This window comes from Schistocerca nitens, chromosome 4 (assembly GCF_023898315.1).
Source record: "Schistocerca nitens isolate TAMUIC-IGC-003100 chromosome 4, iqSchNite1.1, whole genome shotgun sequence".
Taxonomy (NCBI): Eukaryota; Metazoa; Arthropoda; class Insecta; order Orthoptera; family Acrididae; genus Schistocerca; species Schistocerca nitens.
The window spans coordinates 871,521,860-871,547,719 of NC_064617.1; the positions used below are offsets into that span (position 1 = coordinate 871,521,860).

Consider the following 25,860-nt stretch of genomic DNA (forward strand, 5'->3'; position numbering starts at 1 on the left):
AACCACCTGGCGTCCGTACAACAGAACGTCGCTTCACGGCCATGGTTCACCTCGACGAAGCTTAGGAGACGTCATGTGACCTCTCCATCCGCATGGTGTTACCCTCCCAGCTCTACCGGCTGATGTCACCGCTTCTGGACACTGTGACCGGGACACAATGACGGCGGAGGATCTGAACCGTCATACTGTCGTGTACCAAGTCCTCCGTCGTACCTGGGGTGCTGTACAAGCAATTTGTTGTGAAAGGCGAGCCCCTACCTACAACTGTAAGTGCTTCACTTCACTGGTTCGACATATATAGGTATTATTCGCTCGCGAACTGTTTAACAGTCGCCGAATTCCAGCTTTGATGTAAAAGTTGTGCGGATCTTGTCCTCCCATGGAACCACCACGGCCGGCCACTGTGGCCGAGCGCTTCTAGGCGCTTCAGTCCGGAACCATGTGGCTGCTGCGGTCGCAGGTTCGAATCCTGCCTCGGCATGGATGTGTGTGATGTCCTTGGGTTAGTTAGGTTTACGTAGTTCTAAGTCTAGGGGACTGATGACCTCAAATGTTAAGTCCCATAGTGCTTAGAGCCGCTTGAACCATTTTTTGAACCACCTCGCTTCGAAAACTGGGACGCCTGTTGTGTTTTTTCTTTCTATTAAGAACTTACGAAGGTGGTTCGAAAAGTTCTCGGAATGGAGTAGAAAAAAAAGTGCTTACAGCACTCAAACTTTTTTTTATTTTTCAATGTAGTCTCCTTGTAGATTATTGCACTTGGTTCAACGATGTTCCAGTGCCTTGATCCCATCCCGAAAATGAGTTTCTTCCAGGCCTGCAAAATAGTTGTCAACTCCGGCTATCAATTCTTCGTTTGAAGTGAATCTTCTTCCACAAAGAAAAATTTTCAGTTTTGGGAAGAGATGAAGAGATGGAAGTCTGACAGAGCCATATCAAGTGAATAAGGCGGATGTGGCAACAATTCGTACCTTAGTTCGTGTAATTTTGCCATGGCGACAGCACATGCGTGCGGGCATGCATTGTCTTGATGGAAGATGACTTTCTCCCTTGCTAAACCTTCCCTTTTTTCGAGTATCTTTTGTTGCCATTTGTCCAGGAGGTTAGCATAGTATTCTCCAGTAATTCTTTGCCCACTGGGAAGATAATCTACAAACAGAATCCCCTTTGCATCCCAGAACACTTGTGGTCATGACCTTTTCTGCCGAAGGAATTGTCTTTGCTTTTTTTGGTGGCGGAGAATCAGCATGTTTCCACTGCTTTGACTTTTGTTTCATCTATCGTCACAAACCGGCGAAAAAAATATTGTTCGTTTCACCTAAAACGGGACAAACGTTGTTCCGATATGTCCATCCTCATGCGTTTTTGATCCAGCGTCAACAGTCGCGGCACCCAGATAATTTTTTTCATTTTTAATTCTTCAGTTAAAATGTGATATACCCTATCAGATGACACCTGGCAAGCGTGAGCAATTTCATGCACTTTCAGTCGGCGATCCCCCATGACCATTTTGTGCACTTTTGTAATGATTTCTGTAATAGTGACACATCTTTGCCAACCACTGCGCGGATCATCATCTAAGCCCTCCTGACCTAATTTAAATTCATTTGCCCACTTGGCAGCAGTTTTATATGATGAATGCAGCATATCATTCTCAATGGAGAGAAGTCTTCCGAAGTAAGAGTGATTTCAGGTGTGCCGCAGGGGAGTGTCGTTGGACCGTTGCTGTTCACAATATACAGGGTGTTACAAAAAGGTACGGCCAAACTTTCAGGAAATGTTCATCACACACAAAGAAAGAAAATATGTTATGTGGACATGTGTCCGAAAACGCTTATTGCCGGCCGAAGTGGCCGCGCGGTTCTGGCGCTGCAGTCTGGAACCGCGAGACCGCTACGGTCGCAGGTTCGAATCCTGCTGTAACATTACGAGTAAAGACAGCTATAACGGAACTTGAATAGCGTAAAGTTATCGTTAAAAAGCACGCCGCGCGATTTGTTACGATTTGGTCGGTCATAATAGTAGTAACATGCTTTTGAATACAATTAAAATATAACGGCGATATCTGTTTAGCGTTATTGGAAATAATATGTAATAAATTCATGGGTAAGGTAGCCGATCCTATAAGAAGAGGTAAAATTGGGCATATTAAGGTGTTTTGCTTTATATCGACTAAGCCGATGATACGGCGTCTTTTTTTCCGTTTACTCTTAGAAGAAAAAAAAAAAAAAAGAAAACAAGTAACGATGTGCTAATTGTGCGTTGTGGAAAATATAGGGGCGAATTTTAAATAGCTACAGTGTATAATCAGACTAAAAAATGGACATTCAGTTACGTAAAATAGCGGACAGTGAAATGTGGTCATTAAATTGAGTACACCTACAGGGCGGTAAATTCCGGAATAAGTATATTCGCATCTCACGAGGGACGCGATATTGAGACCGGTTTTTTTTATTATATCACGGAGAACGGGCTTCAATTTATAAAAAAACGAGAAAAGCTGTATCATTATCATTGACTGTTGGTGTCAAGTAACCAAAACTGTTCATCAAAGGGTTTCGGTGAATGAGTGGTGAATGTGAAATGAAACTGTGAACAAAGTTATGTTAAATAAAGCAGAAGAGACAAGACAGTTTGGTAGTACCTGTTATTATTCCATAAACTGTAACATTTCTTCTCGTTGTACGAAGCCTTTATAGACGATCGTTATGACAATTTGCTTTGAAGAGATCTCGTTACGAGTTAAGTTTTGGGGACCTGGTCAACAGGGAATAGTTCGTAGATCTTAACTACTGCAGCTATTCTGGAATCAGGTGCTACCGTGGCCGTTGTGTGTTGTCAATGGCTTAAGGTCATCATATCTCATGCTCTAAGAACGACGCGCCTTTCCTCTTGGTATAACGGTGTCTCACGGTAACCACGACAACGCCGACGGCGAAGGAAGATACGGTAGAAGTGGCGCCACAACGTGCGGCTCGATCGAGGAGGATTGATGCATCGAGTCGAGTGTCATCCGGATTCACGAACCCTACAGTTGGAAAATATTTTAGCAGCCAGTGAGTCTGTCCAATGAAAGAGGTATTCTTCAATAATCGCTAAAAGTGAGCGATACTACCAGGTATGATTAAAATAACTGTATAATTATAAAAAAAAAGGAAGTTGAGACTTGTGATTTCGGTAGATAAATATATATAAATACATAGTGAAAATAAGTGTATGTCTTGGTAGTGAATAATCATGTCAAAACGAACGAAAAGAATACATGATAATGTGCAGCTGAGTAGAGTAATGAGTAGAGAGAGAGAGGAAAGTGAAGAGGATAGGGATGATGCATCCCATGAGCTCAATGTGGGACAGGAGACATGTACAGATAATAATACAGTTATTGATTTAGAGCCGTTAGGAGATTCAAATACAATGATAAGTAAGGTAAGCAGCGTGGGAGAACATAAAGATCTTGAGGTTTCGGAAGTAGATCAGCAAGTTGATCCTCAAAATGGAAATATTAATCAAAAAATATTTGATATGCTGGTATCAATAAATACTCAAATGGGTGTAATGAATGGAAGATTTGGTTCACTAGAAAAAGATAATAAGCAATTAAAAGAGGACAATCAAAAGTTAAATGAAAAATTTGAGGCCAAATTTGGTTCATTAGAAGTTAAAATGGATTCTTTGGAAAGCAAGCTGAACACCTTTGATTATAAACTAGAAAATACTAAGAAAGAATTAAAGACGGACTGGGAGACTCAATTAAATGCGAAATTTGGAGAACTAGATGTAGAGTTTTCTAACACCTTAGAAAGGCAATATAATAATTTAATGGGAAAACTTCATGACGTAGAAAAGAAATATGAGGTAGTTTCGAAGAGTTATGATGGCCTGTCCAATAGGATGGTTAAGTGTGAAAGCAGCTGTTTCAATGCTAGCGCACAGATAGAAGAGCTTTCTAAACAAATAGTCGAGTTTGAGTCCGATGCTCGTAAGGGGATTGACAAGTATTTAGTAGATCAAACTAAAAGACTTGACGAAGATCTATCTGAATGGATAGAAATAAAAGGAAATGAAATTGTAGACAAGGTTAAGACTACTATTGGATCCCAGCCAAATGAAAATATCAATGATCACCTAAGTAGAAATGATGAATTAATTAAGCTCTTCACTAGCGAATTTCAGAAAATAAAAGACAAAATAGTTGATGAGTTACCTAAATGGCAAAAGGAAACCAATCATAAATTGGCGGAGTTAGAACGAAAGTCATCACAAAATTTGTTGACAGAGGACGAACGTTCGGAGAATAGGTCGAAAAACAACCGAACATGTGATAATACGAAGTACAATTGTGGTGCAAATTTGCATTGGGAAGTTGATGATTTGGTTGGTAAAGATGATGATTCTTTTGGTCAGCGAGGATATTTGTCTTCTTTAAAGGTGGAGAACAGCATTTTTAAAAGTAGACAATTCCCAACATTCTCCACTGAAAAGAACAACCTGCATCCGAAAATCTTTATCAATAATTTCAAAAGAATATTTCCACGTAGCTGGTCAGAACACGACCGACTTCAATTTATAGTATCCAAAATTACCGGAGAAGCCGCATTATGGGCCGCCGAAGTAAGTGAAAGTTGCCATACTTGCGCTGAGTTTGAACAACTTTTTTTGGCTAAATACTGGTCGTCGAGTAAACAAGAGAAATTAAGAAAAGAGGTTTACCAACCTGAGTATTTTAACAGTAAAAGGAGTACTTTAAGGCAATATTTTGAAAAGTACATAAATAAGACACGTTATTGGAGTGATCCAATTTCTCACAAGGAAGTGATCAGAATTTTGAAGGGAAGGTTGCCCATAAATATACGTGAAAAGTTAATAAATGTTCCTGACCACGATGTAGAACAATTCTTGTCGGTGATTGACTCTATAGATATGATTATGGAAGACGCAAGACAAATGAGTAGTAATCAAATGTCGACTCACACTCATAGTAATACGAGTAATTATAATAATAATAATTTAACTTATGATAATAATAATACCGAAAACCAGGTCAAACCTGCATCACAGGAGCGTGGACAATCTTCATCCTATGGTTGCAATAAAAACAATGATTATAATAAATATAGAAGAGATACTTACTGTGCTAGAGGTAAACCTCGATATGGTGACGCGAATGTGCATAGTAGTGATATTAATAAGAGTAACAGGTACCCAAGTGATGAACCCAATAGCATTCGACCTTGGGAAGATAATTCGAAGCATAATGTTTATCGGCAGGATGGAACAAATGCCTCGAGTCCTCATCCAGCACAAGGAGTTATACCAATGGGCGAAGGAGTCTCCAATGTGCGACGGGGTGAATACCATAACTCGGATCATACTGTACGGATTGTGGAAGTTCATGAACCCCCACCGATGACTCAACGAGATAGATTAAACTAATACCAGTCACCAAATGCCTTCCTAGGATGACTGGAAAGGAGAAGGAAGGCAGGCATCAATTTGAAGTGAGAGTATTAAGGTACAATAATGATCAGGATATAAGGAATGAGTTAATTGAAGAAAAACCTGAAGTTTCTAATAAATGCGGACAAATTTTACAGGCAATAATTCCAACAAGTATAAATAATGTTGATGTTGAAATATTAATTGATACTGGAGCAACTATTAGTGTCATGACGTTGGACTGTTTAAAACAGATAAGCCGAGGGGTAAAAATGCCCACTTTTCCTATCACAGGATGTACCGTGTCTGGCGCGTTCAGCGCAAAAATGCAAAAAGTTGTGAAACAGGTACGTGTTGACGTTACAATACAGGGGGCTCAAATTGAAAGTACATTCCTGGTTGTTCCTAAAATGACAGTACCATGTATCTGGGGTTTGGATTTTTTATGTGAGACCGGTGCAATCATTAATTTAGAGAAAGGTGAATGTATATTTAATTCCAATGGTAATGTTTTGACAACCACCCTGAGAAAGGGCCGAGTAATTCCAAATCAATTGTGTATGAATCTAATGGTAAAATATGTCAGTATTGATGATGAAAATGTGTATAATATATGCCTTATTGAATGTTCTGAAGAAATGATGGATAAAATATCATTGCAGGAAAAGGTGTTAGAATCAGAATATTTATCTGTTATCCAAAGGGATGAACTGTACTACTTGTTGGAAGCATATCAGTCAATTTTTAGTAAACGTCCGGGTATAATAAAAGACTTTGAATACCATATAAAGACGTATGCACATAAACCCTTTTGTCGTACTTCCTATTCTATCCCATGGGCAAAGAAAGAAGTAGTCAGAAAGGAAATCAATAAAATGTTAGAATGGGGTATTATTGAGCCCTCAGATTCTGAATATTGTAACCCTCTTGTGGCGGTAATTAAACCCAATGGTGACATCAGATTGGTGTTGGATGCCAGAGAGATCAATAAGATCATTATACCTGTACAAACGCGACCGGAGAACCTAGAAGAGTTAGTACAAAAGTTTTATGGTGCCCGCTTCTTAACTTCTTTGGATATGCGTAGTTCATATTGGCAAACTAGAATATCGAAAGAATCTAGAAAATATACTGCATTCGTTTTTCTGGGCCGAAGTTACCAGTTTACTGTCATGCCATTTGGGTTGAAAATAAGCGGTGGTGTTTTCATATCGGCCTTAGATACCGTACTGGGCAGAGACCTTTTGAATGAAGTTACTTTATATGTGGATGATTTGCTAATTGCTTCTGAAACTTGGGAGGAACATTTGGACTTATTAAGAAGAGTTTTTGCGAAATTTTTGGAATACGGAGTTACTGTAAATTTGAGAAAATCCAAGTTTGCTCATCACCAATTGAAATTTCTTGGACATATAATCACTCCTGAAGGGATAAAACCAAATCCTAAAAAGATGGATGCGATTAACAGATGTGCTTATCCAAAGAATAGAACGGAATTAAAGTCATTTATCGGCTTAGTTTCATTTTTTCGACGATTTTTACCCAATCAGTTAGGAAGCCAAGACTGTTTGTTACGGCTGTTAAGAAAAAATGTCATGTGGGAGTGGAATTCCGAATGCACGCAAGCTTTTGATAACATCCGCAATGCTTTGACTAATGCTCCACTGCTACATCATCCGAGACTTGATCAAGATTTTTATATTGCTGCGGATGCTTCTGAAACAGGATTGGGTGCCACTCTTTTCCAGATGGACAATCTAGAAGATATCAGTACCATCAAAATAATTGGGTTTGCCAGCAGAACACTCTCTAGCTGTGAACGTGCATATTGTACTACTGAATTGGAAGTACTGGCCGTGGTCTGGTCCCTTAGGAAGTTTCGCTATTTTGTATATGGAAAGAAGATCATTGTATTCTGCGACCACAAAGCTTTATCTTTTATTTTAACAGGAAGGATGTTCCATTCACGTTTAACCCGGTGGGCCTTGCTACTGCAAGAATATGATATTACGCTCAAATACATCAGAGGGAAAGACAACATCATAGCTGATGCTCTTTCAAGACTACCGAAAAGAAAGAATAACAACGAGTGTGAAGAACGGACTATTGACTTTAAAGTCATGAATTTATCAAGGCAATATTGTGAGAGGCAGATTTCACAGCTATCTCGAAGTCTTCCACAACTGCAAGAAGATGATAAGTTGTGGAAAGCCATTAGGCATGCTGTTGAAAGCAAAACGCTAAGTCACTCTCAAGAACAGTATCAATTAAAATCCGGAATATTGTATCGGAGGAAGGATGAAGAAGATGTTTGGAAACTTTGTGTTCCAAATAAATATTTAGAATCACTAGTATGGTACACTCACTTGAATTGGGGTCATTTTGGTTCCGCTAAATGTACAGCCAAAATAGCACAATACTGCTATCATCCAAATTTGGGACGTATAGCTACAAATATTATTAAGAAGTGCAAAATATGTCAGAAGGCGAAACCCATAAACTATTGTCGGAAGATAGAATTACATCCTATCATCCCACAACAACCTTTAATGTTGGTGTCATGTGATGTCTGTGGGCCATGTCCCGTGACACGTGGACGGTTCAAATATGTATTGGCTTTCTATGATCTCTTTTCAAAATATGTGAAATTATATCCTTTGAAAAATCTCCACGTTCGACCCATGTTACGCAAATTTATCAACAACTATATAACTGAGCTTGGCAAACCTATAATGATCTTGACAGACAATGCTGCTTATTATACAAGTAAAGTATGGAGAGACACTATGAAAGAACAAGGAATCCAGCACATTTACATCTCAAGATTTTACCCTTGTGGAAATCCGGTTGAAAGAATCTTCCGAGAGTTGAACCGATTTTTACGGACGTATATACCCAAACAACATTATAAATGGATAGATTGGATTTATGAATTTGAGAAAGTGTATAATGACTTACCACACTTATCGACAGGTTATTCACCTAACCAAATAGTATTTGGTGAAAGTATTGTGCCAGAATGGATGAAGAAATTACCTGCGATAGAACAAAAGATTACCAAGAAAGAAGATATGGTGAAGAAGGTCTACGAAAACCTGAAGCATCAAGCACAATTGAGAAAAACCCGTTTTGATAAAAATGTGAAGAAAGTAGTCACATATGATGTAGGGGAAGAAATTTTATTGAGAAATCACCCAAAAGCATCAACCAGGAAAAGACTGAATAAGAAATGGCAATATTTATATACAGGTCCATACAAAATAATGAAAATACCTCATGAAGGGAGCTACCTCCTGGCAGATTGTGATACTGATGTAATTAAAGGCTTGTTCCCTCACATAGACCTGAAGAAGTATTATCAATAATGAGCAAAATATAGATTCAAGAAACACTGAATGATACCAAGACTACACTCAGTGGACTAAATAAAAGCGCCAGTGGATAAATACATACTTATACTAACTTACAAAGAAAATTAAAGAATGTACCGACGATTTCCATGAGATACCTTCTTGGTATCAGCAACAATGTCGACGCTGAAATACGATTTATCCTCTCACCGAACAGCGAGGATGGATGATTTAAAAGTGGAATTAAGAAGAAAAGAAAAGGACCAAATCCTCTCTGGTTAAACAAGTGGCCTAATAAGGGTTTTGGCCTAGGATGCCAATCGTCGAACCCGGCTGTGATCCCTGCCTTGCACAGTCGGTTGAAGAACTGAGGGCTTCATCCAAGAAAAAAAATGTGGTGTGAATATGAAGTGATTAGTGCGAAGTGTTTCTAAGACAACCTATAAACAAATGTGGAATTTAGTTAAGGGCATTTTGTCTAGGCCCATTAACTCAACTTAAATATTGTAGAATGTATGTACTGACTTGTTGAGTGAATCTGAGAGTGAGTGTATTCGCCGAAACAAATACCCTCTCCTGTCACAGTACACAAAAAAAAAAAAAAAAAAAAAGCCTGTTCTGTCTGGAACCCTCTTCAAGACATCACAGTCTGGGGGGCCGTGTAACATTACGAGTAAAGACAGCTATAACGGAACTTGAATAGCGTAAAGTTATCGTTAAAAACGCACGCCGCGCGATTTGTTACGATTTGGTCGGTCATAATAGTAGTAACATGCTTTTGAATACAATTAAAATATAACGGCGATATCTGTTTAGCGTTATTGGAAATAATATGTAATAAATTCATGGGTAAGGTAGCCGATCCTATAAGAAGAGGTAAAATTGGGCATATTAAGGTGTTTTGCTTTATATCGACTAAGCCGATGATACGGCGTCTTTTTTTTCCGTTTACTCTTAGAAGAAAAAAAAAAAAAAAGAAAACAAGTAACGATGTGCTAATTGTGCGTTGTGGAAAATATAGGGGCGAATTTTAAATAGCTACAGTGTATAATCAGACTAAAAAATGGACATTCAGTTACGTAAAATAGCGGACAGTGAAGTGTGGTCATTAAATTGAGTACACCTACAGGGCGGTAAATTCCGGAATAAGTATATTCGCATCTCACGAGGGACGCGATATTGAGACCGGTTTTTTTTATTATATCACGGAGAACGGGCTTCAATTTATAAAAAAACGAGAAAAGCTGTATCATTATCATTGACTGTTGGTGTCAAGTAACCAAAACTGTTCATCAAAGGGTTTCGGTGAATGAGTGGTGAATGTGAAATGAAACTGTGAACAAAGTTATGTTAAATAAAGCAGAAGAGACAAGACAGTTTGGTAGTACCTGTTATTATTCCATAAACTGTAACATTTCTTCTCGTTGTACGAAGCCTTTATAGACGATCGTTATGACAATTTGCTTTGAAGAGATCTCGTTACGAGTTAAGTTTTGGGGACCTGGTCAACAGGGAATAGTTCGTAGATCTTAACTACTGCAGCTATTCTGGAATCAGGTGCTACCGTGGCCGTTGTGTGTTGTCAATGGCTTAAGGTCATCATATCTCATGCTCTAAGAACGACGCGCCTTTCCTCTTGGTATAACGGTGTCTCACGGTAACCACGACAACGCCGACGGCGAAGGAAGATACGGTAGACTGCCTCGGGCATGGATGTGTGTGATGTCCTTAGGTTAGTTAGGTTTAACTAGTTCTAAGTTCTAGGGGACTAATGACCTCAGCAGTTGAGTCCCATAGTGCTCAGAGCCATTTGAACCATTTGAAAACGCTTATTTTCCATGTTAGAGCTCATTTTATTACTTCTCTTCAAATCACATTAATCATAGAATGGAAACACACAGCAACAGAACGTACCAGCGTGACTTCAAACACTTTGATACATGAAATGTTCAAAATGTCCTCCGTTAGCGAGGATACATGCATCCACCCTCCGTCGCATGGAATCCATGACGAGCTGATGCAACCCTGGAGAATGGCGTATTGTATCAAAGACGTCCACAATACGAGCACGAAGAGTCTCTACATTTGGTAACGGGGTTGCGTAGACAAGAGCTTTCAAATGCTCCCATAAATGAAAGTCAAGAGGGTTGAGGTCAGGAGAGCGTGGAGGCCATGGAATTGGTCCGCCTCTACCAATCCATCGGTCACCGAATCTGTTGTTGAGAAGCGTACGAACACTACGACTGAAATGTGCAGGAGCTCCATCGTGCATGAACCACATGTTGTGTCGCACTTGTAAAGGCACATATTCTAGCAGCACAGGTAGAGTATCCCGTATGAAATGATGATAACGTGCTCCATTGAAAATGGTTCAAATGGCTCTGAGCACTATGGGACTTAACATCTGTGGTCATCAGTCCCCTAGAACTTAGAACTACTTAAACCTAACTAACCTAAGGACATCACACACATCCATGCCCGAGGCAGGATTCGAACCTGCGACCGTAGCAGTCACGCGGTTCCGTGCTCCATTGAGCGTAAGTGGAAGAACATGGGGCCCAATCAAGAGATCACCAACAATGCCTGCCAAAACGTTCACAGAAAATCTGTGTTGATGACGTGATTCAACAATTGCGTGCGAATTCTCGTCAGCCCACTCATGTTGATTGTGAAAATTTACAATTTGATCACGCTGGAATGAAGCCTCATCCGTAAAGAGAACATTTGCACTGAAATGAGGATTGACACATTGTTGGATGAACCATTCGCAGAAGTGTACCCGTGGAGGCCAATCAGCTGCTGATAGTGCCTGCACACGCTGTACATGGTACGGAAACAACTGGTTCTCCCGTAGCACTCTCCATACAGTGACGTAGTCAACGTTACCTTGTACAGCAGCAACTTCTCTGACGCTGACATTAGGGTTATCGTCAACTGCACGAAGAATTGCCTCGTCCATTGCAGGTGTCCTCGTCGTTCTAGGTCTTCCCCCGTCGCGAGTCATAGGCTGGAATGTTCCGTGCTCCCTAAGACGCCGATCAATTGCTTCGAACGTCTTCCTGTCGGGACACCTTCGTTCTGGAAATCTGTCTCGATACAAACGTACCGCGCCACGGCTATTGCCCCGAGATAATCCATACATCAAATGGTCATCTGCCAACTCCGCATTTGTAAACATTGCACTGACTGCAAAACCACATTCGTGATTAACACTAACCTGTTGATGCTACGTACTGATGTGCTTGATGCTAGTACTGTAGTGCAATGAGTCGCATGTCAACACAAGCACCGAAGTCAACATTACCTTCCTTCAATTGGGCCAACTGGCGGTGAATAGAGGAAGTACAGTACATACTGACGAAACTAAAATGAGCTCTAACATGGAAATTAAGCGTTTCCGGACAGATGTCCAAATAACATCTTTTCTTTATTTGTGTGTGAGGAATGTTTCCTGAAAGTTTGGCCGTACCTTTTTGTAACACCCTGTATATACATGACCTTTTGGATAACGTCGGAACTTCACTGAGGCTTTTTGCGGATGATGCTGTAGTATATCGAGAGGTTGTAACAATGGAAAATTGTACTGAAATGCAGGAGGATCTGCAACGAATTGATGCATGGTGTAGGGAATGGCAATTGAATCTTAATGTAATGTGCAGCGAATACATAGAAAGAAAGATACTTTATCATTTAGCTATGATGTAGCAGGTCAGCAACTGGAAGCAGTTAATTCCATAAATTATCTGGGAGTAGGCATTAGGAGTTATTTAAAATGGAATGACCATACAAAACTAATCGTCGGTATAGCAGATGCCAGACTGAGATTCATTGGAAGAACCCTAAGGAAATGCAATGCGAAAACAAAGGAAGTAGGTTACGGTACACTTGTTCGCCCACTGCTTGAATACTGGTCACTGGTGTAGGGTTCGTACCAGATAGGGTTGATAGAAGAGATAGAGAAGATCCAACGGAGAGCAGCGCTCTTCGTTACGAGATCATTTAGTAATCGCGAAAGCGTTACGGAGATGATAGATAAACTCCAGCGGAAGACTCTGCAAGAGAGACGCTCAGTAGCTCGGTAAGGGCTTTTGTTGAAGTTTCGAGAACATACCTTCACCGATGAGTCAAGCAGTACATTGCTCCCTCCTACGTATATCTCTTTCACAGTCTGTCATACACACACATCAAAAAAAGTTTTGCATCGTCCCGGTTCCCAAAACTCCTGAAGACTGACGTTGACTGTATATACTGTATCACAGACGCAGTTCCTTTGACTGTTGAGAGATGACACTAAACCCGCCCAAAGATGTAAACAACAATGCATGAGCTGTGCCTATTGGACGGAGGGGGTCCGACAGCCGATCAGTTCCACTCATTCCACCAGGAAGGAGGTACACGGCTCGTGCTGTCAGTAGTCCAACCAAGCCTAGGCGGTCAATACCGAGGTTCGATCAAGTCCGCATTGTTAGTTTGTGCCAGGAAGGGCTCTCAACTAGGGATGTGTCCAGGCGTTTCGGAGTGAACCAAAGTGATGCTTTTCGGACATTGAGGAGATACAGAGAGACAGGAACTGTCGATGACATGCCTCGCTCAGGCCGCCCAAGGGCAACTACTGCAGTCGATGACCGCTACCTGCGGATTATGGCTCGGGGGAACCCTGACAGCAACGCCACCATGTTGAATAATGCTTTTCGTGCAGCCACAGGACGTCATGATACGACCCAAGCTGTGCGCAATACGCTGCATGATGCTCAACTTCACTCCCGACGTCCATGGCGAGGTCCATCTTTGTAACCACAACATCAGCGCGGTACGGATGGGCCCAGCAACATGCCGAATGGACCGCTCAGGATTGGCATCGCGCTCTCTTCATCGACGAGTGTTGCATATGCCTTCAACCAGACAATCGTCGGAGATGTATTTGGAGGCAATCTACTCAGGCTGAACGCCTTAGACACACTGTGCAGCGAGTGCAACAAGGTAGAGTTCTCTGCTGTTTACCGGTGGCGTTATGTGTGACCGACGTATGCTGGTGGTGGTCATGGAAGGCGCCGTAACGGCTGTACGATACGTGAATGCCATCCTCCGAGCAATAGTGCAACCATATCGGCAGCATATTGACGAGGCATTCGTCTTCATGAACGACAGTTCGCGCCCCCATCGTGCTCTTGTGAATGACTTCCTTCTGGATAACGACATCGTTCGACTAGAGTGGTCAGTATGTTCCCCAGGCACGAACCCTATCACACATGCATGGGATAGATTGAAAAGGGTTTATGTACGATATGACCCACCAACCACTCTGAGTAACCTACGCCGAATCGCCGTTGAGGAGAGGGACAATCTGGACCAACAGTGCCTTGATGAACTTGTGGATAGTATGCCACGACGAATACAGGCATGCATCAGTGCAAGAATACGTGCTACATGGTATTTGAGGTACCGGTGTGCTAGCAATATGGTCTCACTGTATGGTGGTAGAACGTGCAATGTGTGGTTTTCGTGAGCAATAAAAATGGCAGAAATGATGTTTATGTTGCTCTCTATTCCAGTTTTCTGTACAGGTTCCGAAACTCTCGGAACCGAGGTGATGCAAAACTTTTTTTGATGTGTGTAGATATTAATACAGAAAAGTAAGCAAACACGGACAGAAGAGCTTCAACCTCAAAATGATTAGTTACGTAATGTGTGAACAGTTAAGGCCTACTTGTTCAGTTGTGAGCCATCTTTTGCCTTGAAGCAGAAAAATGTCTTCTACCGTGGAGCACGGAATATTTGCAAATTAATACATTTTTATTTAACGTATTAATAATATTCCTTGTCCTAAAAATTGTAATTTATGTTAGTTGCAAACTGACAAACTTTTTTCGACTGCAACACTTTAAAATCTGAATACTTCTTCCTAGGTAGATGTCGGTAGTGTATCTTGGAACAGGTTTTTACTTTTAGGGAAATCTTACTTTTTCGGAGCAAATTTAGTAGTTTCAGAGAAAGACTACAACACACATAAAGTTAACGCTGTCATTTCAAAATCCTCTAAGAATAGTTGCATAACATAGTCTAATCTGGACATCTCTCTTCAAACAATTCTTCATACTGAAAACCACAACAACAACTACACGTCATCACTGAAATGTAGCTGGACCACCTGTTAATCTGCTTCATCGACGCAACACTTTCTTATGGCAGCATGAGTCATAATGAAAACTTTTGTTTCCGTTAATGATAAGTATAAAGTAATATTCAAATCGAAACGAAGCACTATTATCAACTTTTGCAACTATAAAAAATTATGAAAAGTAAAGATCGTAGTTTAAGAAAGATGTTGATTAAATATTGGTCATTTTTCATTCACGAACAGATGAACTTTTTCTTTACCTGTAAGATGTTAAAGGGCCATAGTCGTAGGTGGTCGGAGAAACGTCGTCTGTAGACTGATAAGTGAGGTTTCAAAATAATTCTTCGTAACATCTACGCTATCCGCTGACATATTATTTTGGAGTTATTATCGATAAAATACGGACGGTCCATAAGGACTGATGTAAACGTATGCGGATAAGCCGGTAGCAACTGACTTCTGATGAATTTAAATCATTTTCAGAGCAGTTTCAAATGTAAAATTCAATTATAATGCGGACTGAAGGGATTGTAAAGCGCTGTTGGTGACTTTTGACACATGAAGCTTATTTTATAGCCTATTATGTTTAATTCCGTTCTCATTATTATACGGAGCTAGAAATCAACTGGTACTTGGCAAATTTTGCTGCAAATACTGATTGACATCATAATGTTCCCTGTTTCGTTTGACACTGATTCACAATTCCTTTTATAGAACAGGTATTCGTGGCAAAAATAACGCATTTTCGTAGCTTTGAATTGTATCTTGCGATATTTGATTGCTAATATGTGTCGAATTATAAGCGTTCTTGAGTTCATAGCTATTATTAATAAAGATTTCGGGAAGTTTCTAGTGCAACCTGTTACAATGAGATGTCCCTTATGTTAAAATACACTCCTGGAAATTGAAATAAGAACACCGTGAATTCATTGTCCCAGGAAGGGGAAACTTTATTGACACATTCCTGGGGTCAGATACATCACATGATCACACTGACAGAACCACAGGCACATAGACACAGGCAACAGAGCATGCACAATGTCGGCACTAGTACAGTGTATATCCACCTTTCGCAGCAATGCAAGCTGCTATTCTCCCATGGAGACGATCGTAGAGATGCTGGATGTAGTCCTGTGGAACGGCTTGCCATGCCATTTCCACCTGGCGCCTCAGTTGGACCAGCGTTCGTGCTGGACGTGCAGACCGCGTGAGACGACGCTTCATCCAGTCCCAAACATGCTCAATGGGGGACAGATCCGGAGATCTTGCTGGCCAGGGTAGTTGACTTACACCTTCTAGAGCACGTTGGGTGGCACGGGATACATGCGGACGTGCATTGTCCTGTTGGAACAGCAAGTTCCCTTGCCGATCTAGGAATGGTAGAACGATGGGTTCGATGACGGTTTGGATGTACCGTGCACTATTCAGTGTCCCCTCGACGATCACCAGTGGTGTACGGCCAGTGTAGGAGATCGCTCCCCACACCATGATGCCGGGTGTTGGCCCTGTGTGCCTCGGTCGTATGCAGTCCTGATTGTGGCGCTCACCTGCACGGCGCCAAACACGCATACGACCATCATTGGCACCAAGGCAGAAGCGACTCTCATCGCTGAAGACGACACGTCTCCATTCGTCCCTCCATTCACGCCTGTCGCGACACCACTGGAGGCGGGCTGCACGTTGTTGGGGCGTGAGCGGAAGACGGCCTAACGGTGTGCGGGACCGTAGCCCAGCTTCATGGAGACGGTTGCGAATGGTCCTCGCCGATACCCCAGGAGCAACAGTGTCCCTAATTTGCTGGGAAGTGGCGGTGCGGTCCCCTACGGCACTGCGTAGGATCCTACGGTCTTGGCGTGCATCCGTGCGTCGCTGCGGTCCGGTCCCAGGTCGACGGGCACGTGCACCTTCCGCCGACCACTGGCGACAACATCGATGTACTGTGGAGACCTCACGCCCCACGTGTTGAGCAATTCGGCGGTACGTCCACCCGGCCTCCCGCATGCCCACTATACGCCCTCGCTCAAAGTCCGTCAACTGCACATACGGTTCACGTCCACGCTGTCGCGGCATGCTACCAGTGTTAAAGACTGCGATGGAGCTCCGTATGCCACGGCAAACTGGCTGACACTGACGGCGGCGGTGCACAAATGCTGCGCAGCTAGCGCCATTCGACGGCCAACACCGCGGTTCCTGGTGTGTCCGCTGTGCCGTGCGTGTGATCATTGCTTGTACAGCCTTCTCGCAGTGTCCGGAGCAAGTATGGTGGGTCTGACACACCGGTGTCAATGTGTTCTTTTTTCCATTTCCAGGAGTGTATAATACTGACATATTAGTTTAAAACTTAGATGACAAGTGCATAAATGTTGTAAAATAAATACTTTTTATGGATGAATACTGACTGTCAGTTGAAGTGGAAGATAAATATGCTAGCAAAGAGCAGGTTATCGGCGTGTTACGCCCTTACAGACCATTCATTAGTGTGTATCAGCAAGGGCATGATTGTTACGTACTGTTACTATGTGCAGTCACTTCTTTGCTGTGAGATCACTTTTTGGGGATCAGATACACCAAATATAGACAACATATTTAAACTATAGGAAAGATCTACAAGAGTAATACCTAAAAACAGAAGTCGGGCTCATTATAAAAATCTTTTTTAAACTGTTGGTGATACTAATGGCCCGAAATAAGTTCATTTACCAAAGAAACAATGGTAATTATAACACTAACACTTCTCTATATGATCGTGCGTCAAGAAGAAACTTAAAAAACACATACCGAGAAAAATTAAAAAAAAAGACTGAAAACATTTTCTGCTTGGGAATCAGACTATACAATGAACTGCCTGAGATGAAAGAGGTACTGGTAGCTATAAAGAACGTCTTTAAAAACGCTAATAGGGCAAACCACTTAAGTAATGTATACTATACAGTAAAATTTAGGAAGAATGTAAGTATGAAATTATAACGAAATGAATACCCTTAGCTGCATACAGGCGTTAATATAAGTCAGCGGGGACAGTTGAAAATATGTGCCCGACTGGGACTCGCACCCAGGAGCTCCTGCTTACATGGCAGACGCTCTATCCATCTGTGCCACCGAGGACACAGATAATAGTGCGACTGCAGGGACTTATCTCTGGCACGCCTCCCGTGAGACCCACGTTCCCAACTTATTGTCCCGCACTATATTCATAGTTCCCCTGCCCATTAGAGTCATTACTCGCGGCTTTTTGCCGATTCCCGTAAGAGTTCGGGCACTGTTTGTGCTCCGCACAGAAGAACATGGTCAAATGGCCGGTGAGCCTTAACTATGCATAGATAGATAGAGCGTCTGCCATGTAAGCAGGAGATCCTGGGTTCGAGTCCCGGTCGGGGCAAACATTTTCAACTGTCCCCGTTTACTGATATCAACGCCTGTATGCAGCTAGAGGTATTCATTTCATTGTAATTTCATTCTAACGAGCTGCGTGGTCACCGATGGTATCTGTTCTTTCGGAAATATCAGAATAATCCGATTTTCAAACAAAAAGGCAGTTTCTACAGCAGGTCATTTGAATATAGGAAGAATTTAATCCAAATGGATTATAAAGTATCAGTGACATTCTAGAGTACACCATCACTGTATAACGTATATTACTGGAACACAGCACGCCAAAGAACTTTGATGAAAAACCTCGCTTCATCTGTCTAATATCAAAATTTATTTAATTATGGAGGGATGCTTATTCAGTTTTTGAAACAGACAAATGAGGATGCACAAAGAAAATAATGCAGAAGCAGGGGATGTCATCATTGGTTTGTGATATCAAACAGACGAATGTGTGTGAAATGTGTGGACTACGTAAGGTGACTCGAAATGAGATATGAAAAAAAAAAAAAAATAGCCGGCCGCTTCAGTCTGGTTCTAGGCACTTCAGTCTGGAACCGCGTGACCGCTACGGTCGCAGGTTCGAATCCTGCCTCGGGCATGGATATGTGTGATGTCCTTAGGTTAGTTAGGTTTAAGTAGTTCTAAGTTCTAGGGGACTGATGACCACAGATGTTAAGTCCCATAGTGCTCAGAGCCATTTGAACCATTTTTTTTTGAAAAAAATAGGTTGCCATTAGTTTCGAAATTAACTAGGCCTTTAACTAATTTTTGCCTGAATGTTTTTAAATTTTAATTTATTTTACTGTAGTATTAAGGTGAGATTAGCTTTTGTGACCTAGACCGCTAATGCACGCCCCACGGTGGCGCTCGATTCGAAGGTAGTGAATTCGAATCCCATTGATAGAAGAAATTCTACCCACTATTATTTGGCCGATGAGGGGAAGGAAACTGGCGGCGTTAAGTTTCTGGCCTCTAGGTTTCCTGTCAGTGTCGTGTGGGATGGGGACTTAAATCACGGCGGTCCCCTTGGTGCTACTCGATGGGAGTTGTCTTTGCAGAGGCAGCGGGTTTCACCTTCTCTCTTCCCTTCGCCCGTAACAACACAAACACAGTGCTAGACTGCACAAGCGCCCATCACAGTCACCCAAACGACTCAAATACACGTACCTGACATTTCGTAACAAGTCAGGCGAAGCCGACGGCAAACCACTTCCAGTTAGGAAGGAAGAAAGATTAGAGTTTTAATGTCCCGTCCACAATACGGCCACCAGAGAACACAAGCTCAGATTACACAAGGATGGGGAAGAAAACGGGTCGTGCCTTTTTCAAAGGAACCATCCCGGCATTTGCCTGAAGCGACTTAAGGAAATACTTCCACTGGTACTGTAGCGTCGCAGCTATTACGCGACTGCAGATTTTTGCAGTAAGTTTTGTTACGTTGTGGCAAGCTGTTTTGGAAGCCTGCAGTATACATTTGGCGGCGGCCGGCTTGTGGCCTGCCGTATGCATCATAGCCACACCTGTCGCTAAAGCGGACCGTGAGAATGCTCACTGTGGCGTGTACTAAAATCACTTATTCACCTCTCCTAAGGAACTAAATAACTACGTTAAATATCATCTGTTTTATTCCAAATTTGGTACATGAACTTTTGTTATTCAGACGAACTTCGTGTCAAAATTTGATACCGCTGTCTATAATAGTTTCGCAGATATAAAAAAGCCATTAAAAAGTACTTAAACGACACTTAAGAAAGTAAATTCAGATAGAAACAATAACAGTTTATATTTCTTTTGTTATCTGAAAACAGTAATAGCACTCAAAGTGTGCCGATTTATTTTATAAAGATTTTCAATTCTAGATTTTCGATAATTTTTCTTTCGTAATGAAAATAACAGTTTAAAAGTTTATATTTTTATTTTGTGTTTGGGAAAGAGTAAATGAGAGTGAATGTGAGTGTGTATGTGGGACATACATCAATTTTTAATTCCATATTGTATTACACCTTTCGTAACTAGCAAGTGTTACGCCACCAGGGTGGGTTGGGTTGTTTCGGGGAAGGAGACCAGACAGCGAGGTCATCGGTCTCATCGGATTAGGGAAGGACGGGGAAGGAAGTCGGCAGTGCCCTTTTGAGAGGAACCATCCCGGCATTTGCCTGGAGCGATTTAGCGAAATCACGGAAAACCTAAATCAGGATGGCCGGACGCGGGACTGAACCGTCGTCCTCCCGAATGCGAGTCCAGTGTGCTAACCACTGCGCCACCTCGCTCGGTGTGGGAGCATATCTCGCAGGAAAATTAATGTTAACTTCACAGTGGAATACATTTGTAATTAAGTGAAATTGTTCGTCGACTTGCCAATACAGTGCAACCACATTTTACGCATCTTCTCATTCTCTGGAACGCTCAAAAACAACTTTTCAGGAGTTTTTCAAATGGCTCAAATGGCTCTGAGCACTATGGGACTTAACATCTGAGGTCAGCAGCCCCCTAGAACTTGATACTACTTAAACCTAACTAACCTAAGGACATCACACATATCCATGCCCGAGGCAGGATTCGAACCTGCGACCGTAGCGGTCGCACGGTTACAGACTGAAGCCCCTAGAACCGCTCGTCCACACTGGCCGGCCCAGGAGTTTTTATAGGTGTATTTGTACAGTATAGTACTGACACACCATTTATAACCCATTTTCTGAAACGTAAATTCGAAAACAAGGCGTCACTGTGAATTAGCATCATGACAGCAGTAGCAGAGAGCTAGCCAGTGACGTCACAGACATCACATGGCTCAAATTGAGCGTTTTAGCGGCCTTTCAAATTATATGAATTTCATTTCCGTTTTTGTAAAATAATACTGAAATTCAAGGGGGAAAAAGCCTGTTGGGGTCATAAAATGAGATAATTAATCATTTAAGACAGTTTCCAGAAAACAGTCAAATACCCTACTACTGTCGGGTTTGAAACGGATTGTATTTGCAAGGTGCCCCTGTCTCTCCACCTGCCTTTACAACACTGTTTAATCATTATCTTTTCTTGATCCTTGCCGATCCAGCGTTTCCTCATTTTATTGATTCCCAAAATGTCCAAATCTGAATCGCTAGCCTTTCTCTTCCTACTCACACTTTGAGACTTGCCTGACTCCTCACATCCTGACCATCCTTAAGTGGTTTGGCTTGGTTCCCCTAAATCGCTATGCCCAAATATTGGTACAATTCCTCTAAGAATACTACGATATATTCCCTTGACAGCTATGGACTACGCGGACATTATTGCGGGCTCCCTGCATGCTTTCATGCTCGATATCTTCCCCGTCTGTGATGGCACTTTCCAGCGGTGTAATGTCCATGTCACATGGCCAAATTCGTGGTACAGCAGTTTGAGGAGTACGATAGTGAAGTTACGTACATGTTGTGGCCAGCAGATTCGCGTGATCTGACCTGAATCGAGTACAGACTAAGACAAAAAGAAACGACGCGCCAGGAAGGAAATACGCGAATGCGACGGAAATTGGTAGACGTGATTTACATGTGCAGCAAAGTAATGATTACAATTTCAGAAAAATTGGATGATTTATTCAGGAGAAAAAGCTTCACAAATTGAGCAAGTTAAAAATGCGTTGGTCCACCCTTGGCCCTTATGGAAGCACTTATTCGGTTTGACACATTGAAACAGTTGTTGGATATCGTCCTGAGGGATATCGTGCCAGATTCTGTCCAATTGGCGAGGTAGTTCGTCAAAATCCCGAGCTGCTTGAGGGGCCCTGTCCACAATGCGGCATATGTTCTCAACTGTGGAGCGATTCGGCGACCTTGCTGGTCAAGGTATGGTTTGGCAACTACGAGACAAGCAGTAGAAACTCTCTTTGCGTCCGGACGGGCATTATCTTGCTGAAATATACGCCCAGGATGTCTTGTAGTGAAGGGCAACAAAGCGTGGCGTAGAATGTAGACGGCGTACCGTTATGCTGTAAGCCTGCCGCGGATGACAACCAAAGGGGTCCCGCTATGAAAAAAAATGGCACCGCAAACCCTTCACTCCTGGTTGTCGTGCCATATTGTGGGCACCGTGTCCCACCGCTGTCCGGCTTCGACCTGAAGCCTCGTTGACTGGAATAGAACTACCTCCAGTGATGAGTGGCGCTTCGAACTGAGCCCCGATGACCACCGAAGACGTGTCTGGAGACCCCTGAACAGATGTGGGAAACCAGCATGGCTGCCGCCCGCCTTACACCCCGACAACCGGGTGTGATGGTCTATGGTGTCAATTCATTTCGTAGCAGGACCCTTTTGGTTGTCATCTGCAGCTCCCTTACAGCACCTCCACGATATTCTACGCCCCGATTTGTTGCCCTTCAAGGCAAGCCGTGCTGGATTTGAATTTCAGCAAGATAACACCCGTTCGCATACGGCGAGAGCTTGCACTGTTCGTTCAAATGGCTCTGAGCACTATGGGACTTAAACGCTGAGGTCATCAGTCCCCTAGAACTTAGAACTACTTAAACCTAACTAACCTAAGGACATTACATACAGCCATGCCCGAGGCAGGATTCGAACCTGCGACCGTAGCGGTCACGCGGCTCCAGACTGTAGCGCCTAGAACCGCTCGGCCACTCCGGCCGGCTGCACTGTTGGTCTTCGTGCTTGTTATCCCCTACCTTGGCCAGAAAGGTCGCCGGGTCTCTCCCCAATTGAGAACATTTGTAGCATTTTGGGCACGGCCTTCTGGATTCTGACGATCTAACGCGCAAATTGCAACACAATTTGAAACTATATCCCTCAGGAGGAGATCCAACAAGTCTGTCAATGAGTGCGAAACCGAATAGCTGCTTGCATACGGGCCAGAAGTGTACCAACGCAGTATTGACTTGCTGAATTTGCGAAGTTCTTTCCCCTGAATAAATCATCCAGTTTTTCTGAAATTGTAATCATTTGTTTGTCTGTACATGTGCAACACATCTACCGATTTTTGTCCCATTCGGATAATTCCTTTGCGTGCGTCTTTTTTTTCCTTAGAATGTCCATCTGGGACGCTATCGGGCGTTAATTCCACGCCCACAAATCACAGCGCCGTAATACTTGTTTCGTAAGTAAAACCGCCTCTTCTTGCTGCAACTTAATTTATTTTTCCCAGACGCATTTCGCCTATTTCTTGGTCTAAGGCATCTTCAGTGGGATGTAGAACGACACAGTTTTGTTTGTTTTAGATTATCAAACAGTTCATATCATGTTTTTTTATCCAATTTAGTAATTACAATTTGCTGTGTTATGTGTTTCCTCTCATCTGGTCTGGAGGTCGCACTATCACTTTATTTTGTATTCCGAAATCTTTCACGCTGTTCACCATGTTTCTCCTTCTTTTTTGTGATGTACCGTACTATTATTCTTTTGCCAGTAGATATAGCCATTTGTTCGAACACTGTACTCTTAACAACGTAAATATTGTAAGTTCACTATGTGTTTGCTTCTCTTTCATTTGCTTACCTACATGTTGCCAACCTAACGACGTAGATGTTCAAAATGAACTTCTGTTAATGATGTTTATCTCTCTCTGTCTCTCTCTCTCTCTGTGTGTGCGTGTGTGAGTCTAAGAGAGAGAGACAGAAGAGAGAGAGAGAGAGAGAGAGAGAGAGAGAGAGAGAGAGAGAGACTGAGCTGAAGAGTGTGTATATGGTTCTTTTTTTTTAATAGTGTGTGTGTGTGGGGGGGGGGGGGGAAGTGTTGTGGCGGACTGGGGTTGTAGAATGTTGAATATGAATGTAATCGCTGTTAGAGAGTGGTTGAAACTTTTGGTGACAGCTGCTTTGACTTTTGGTTTCAATGCTCTGTGGAGGGGTTCACGTATAAGTGAGTGAAAAGATGTTGGGTGGTATTATTATAATATTGGGTGGTACTATTATTATATTAATGCTCTTTGGGACCGTCATTCCATTATTTTATCTATTAGTGTGAACAATGAATTGTTTGGCATGTGTACTTGATCATTCAACAGGGTTTTCCTTCCTGCTTTGGTTTTTTGTGTGTGGTAATTCTCTTGCAGGCTTAGGAGGTGTTTGTTATTGTTGATTCTAATTATTTTCATGTCTTCTTCTCTAGTGGTTGGTTTGTGGTTATGTTGCCTTAGGTGTTTTGCAGATGTGCATTGGTTTGTCCCATACTTCCAGTTACATCAAATGTTGCTATTATACAAAACAAAAAAACAAAAAACCGCGACGTGAGCTGATTGATAATCTGAAAATAACAAAACTGTATCGTTCTAGATCCCACTGAAGACTCCTTAGAGCAATAAAAAAGGCGAAACACGTCTGAGAAAAATAAATTAAGTTGCAGCAAAAGAAGGCGGTTTTATTTACGAAACAAGTATTTCTGTGCTTGCTGTGGAGGATGGCCACGCAGACCAACTTGTGACACAGCTCCGTTATTTACGGAAATAGCGCGACCTGTGTGTAGAGTTCTAGTGCCACGTACCTCCGATCGAGTCGGCTTTATGTGCGAAATATCGGCTATCGTTCACTCAGCGTGTCGTTTGCCTTCTTTCGTAGACGGAGAAGCCTTTAACGCAGTGCTGCGTGCTATCAGAAGCTGGCAGCGACACGCAGTACAGAGGCGGAGTGACTCGCTTCGTCGCTCCCTCGGCCGCTGTCCGCTGGGGTAGGGCGCCACCGCCCACCCCACCTGTCGCACGCGCACACGCACGCAGCCCAGCCAGAGATGCCCGCGCCCGCAGTCGCCACTCACTCACCTGTACAGCGACCGCCGCCGCCGCCGCCATGCTGCCTCGCGCCGGACTGAGCTTATCTGCGCTCGCTCGCCTCCCGACTTATCTCTGATTGCTGATTAGCTCTATCTGTCAGGCCGCACCTCGCGCCGCGCCGCGCCTCACCTCGCGTCGCCACGAATCCAGGGAAACGGGCGGGGCCGGGATCGCACCCCGCGCAGTGCACCCGCGGGCGAGTACCAGCTTCCGGTTTGCTCCCGGCACAATCCTTCCGGCGGCCCGGCCCCGCTGGGGGACATCGACGCCGCCCGCCGCTGGGTAAGCGCGTCTGCGCGCACAAAAGGCGCTGAGCCAGCAACACGCGCCCCACCTCACGCGCTCTTCGCATTGTCTCTCGAACCTCGGGCGCATTCTTCAGAGCTAGCGACGCTGCCCTGTGCTCTTCCCAGATTTCCGAATGGGGTTCCAAATTTTGCATAGTGACCAACTCTCCCGTATTTCCCGATACCTCACGTATTGTACACTACTGGCCATTAAAATTGCTACACCACGAAGATGACGCGCCACAGACGCCAAATTTAACCGACAGGAAGAAGATGCTGTGATATGCAAATGATTAGCTTTTCACAGCATTCACACAAGGTTGGCGCCGGTGGCGACACCAACAACGTGTGACATGAAGAAAGTTTTCAACCGATTTCTCATACACAAACAGCAGGTGACCGGCGTTGCCTGGTGAAACGTTGTTGTGATGCCTCGTGTAAGAAGAAGAAATGCGTACCATCACGTTTCCGACTTTGATAAAGGTCGGATTGTAGCCTATCGCGATTGCGGTTTATCGTATCGCGACATTGCTGTTCACGT

At 42.9% G+C, this 25,860-nt stretch overlaps 1 protein-coding gene across 1 annotated transcript in view; it reads right to left on the bottom strand.

Moving 5' to 3' along the window:
- LOC126252004 (podocan-like) overlaps positions 1-25,052 on the bottom strand; it is a gene marked incomplete at its 3' end in the record, with an annotated part of 277,527 nt that extends 252,475 nt beyond the window's left edge. The window contains exon 1 of the mRNA XM_049952788.1: positions 25,021-25,052. Coding sequence (XP_049808745.1) covers positions 25,021-25,050 — 30 coding nt within the window. The remainder of the gene's footprint in view (positions 1-25,020) is intronic.
- Positions 25,053-25,860: the final 808 nt, after the last annotated feature.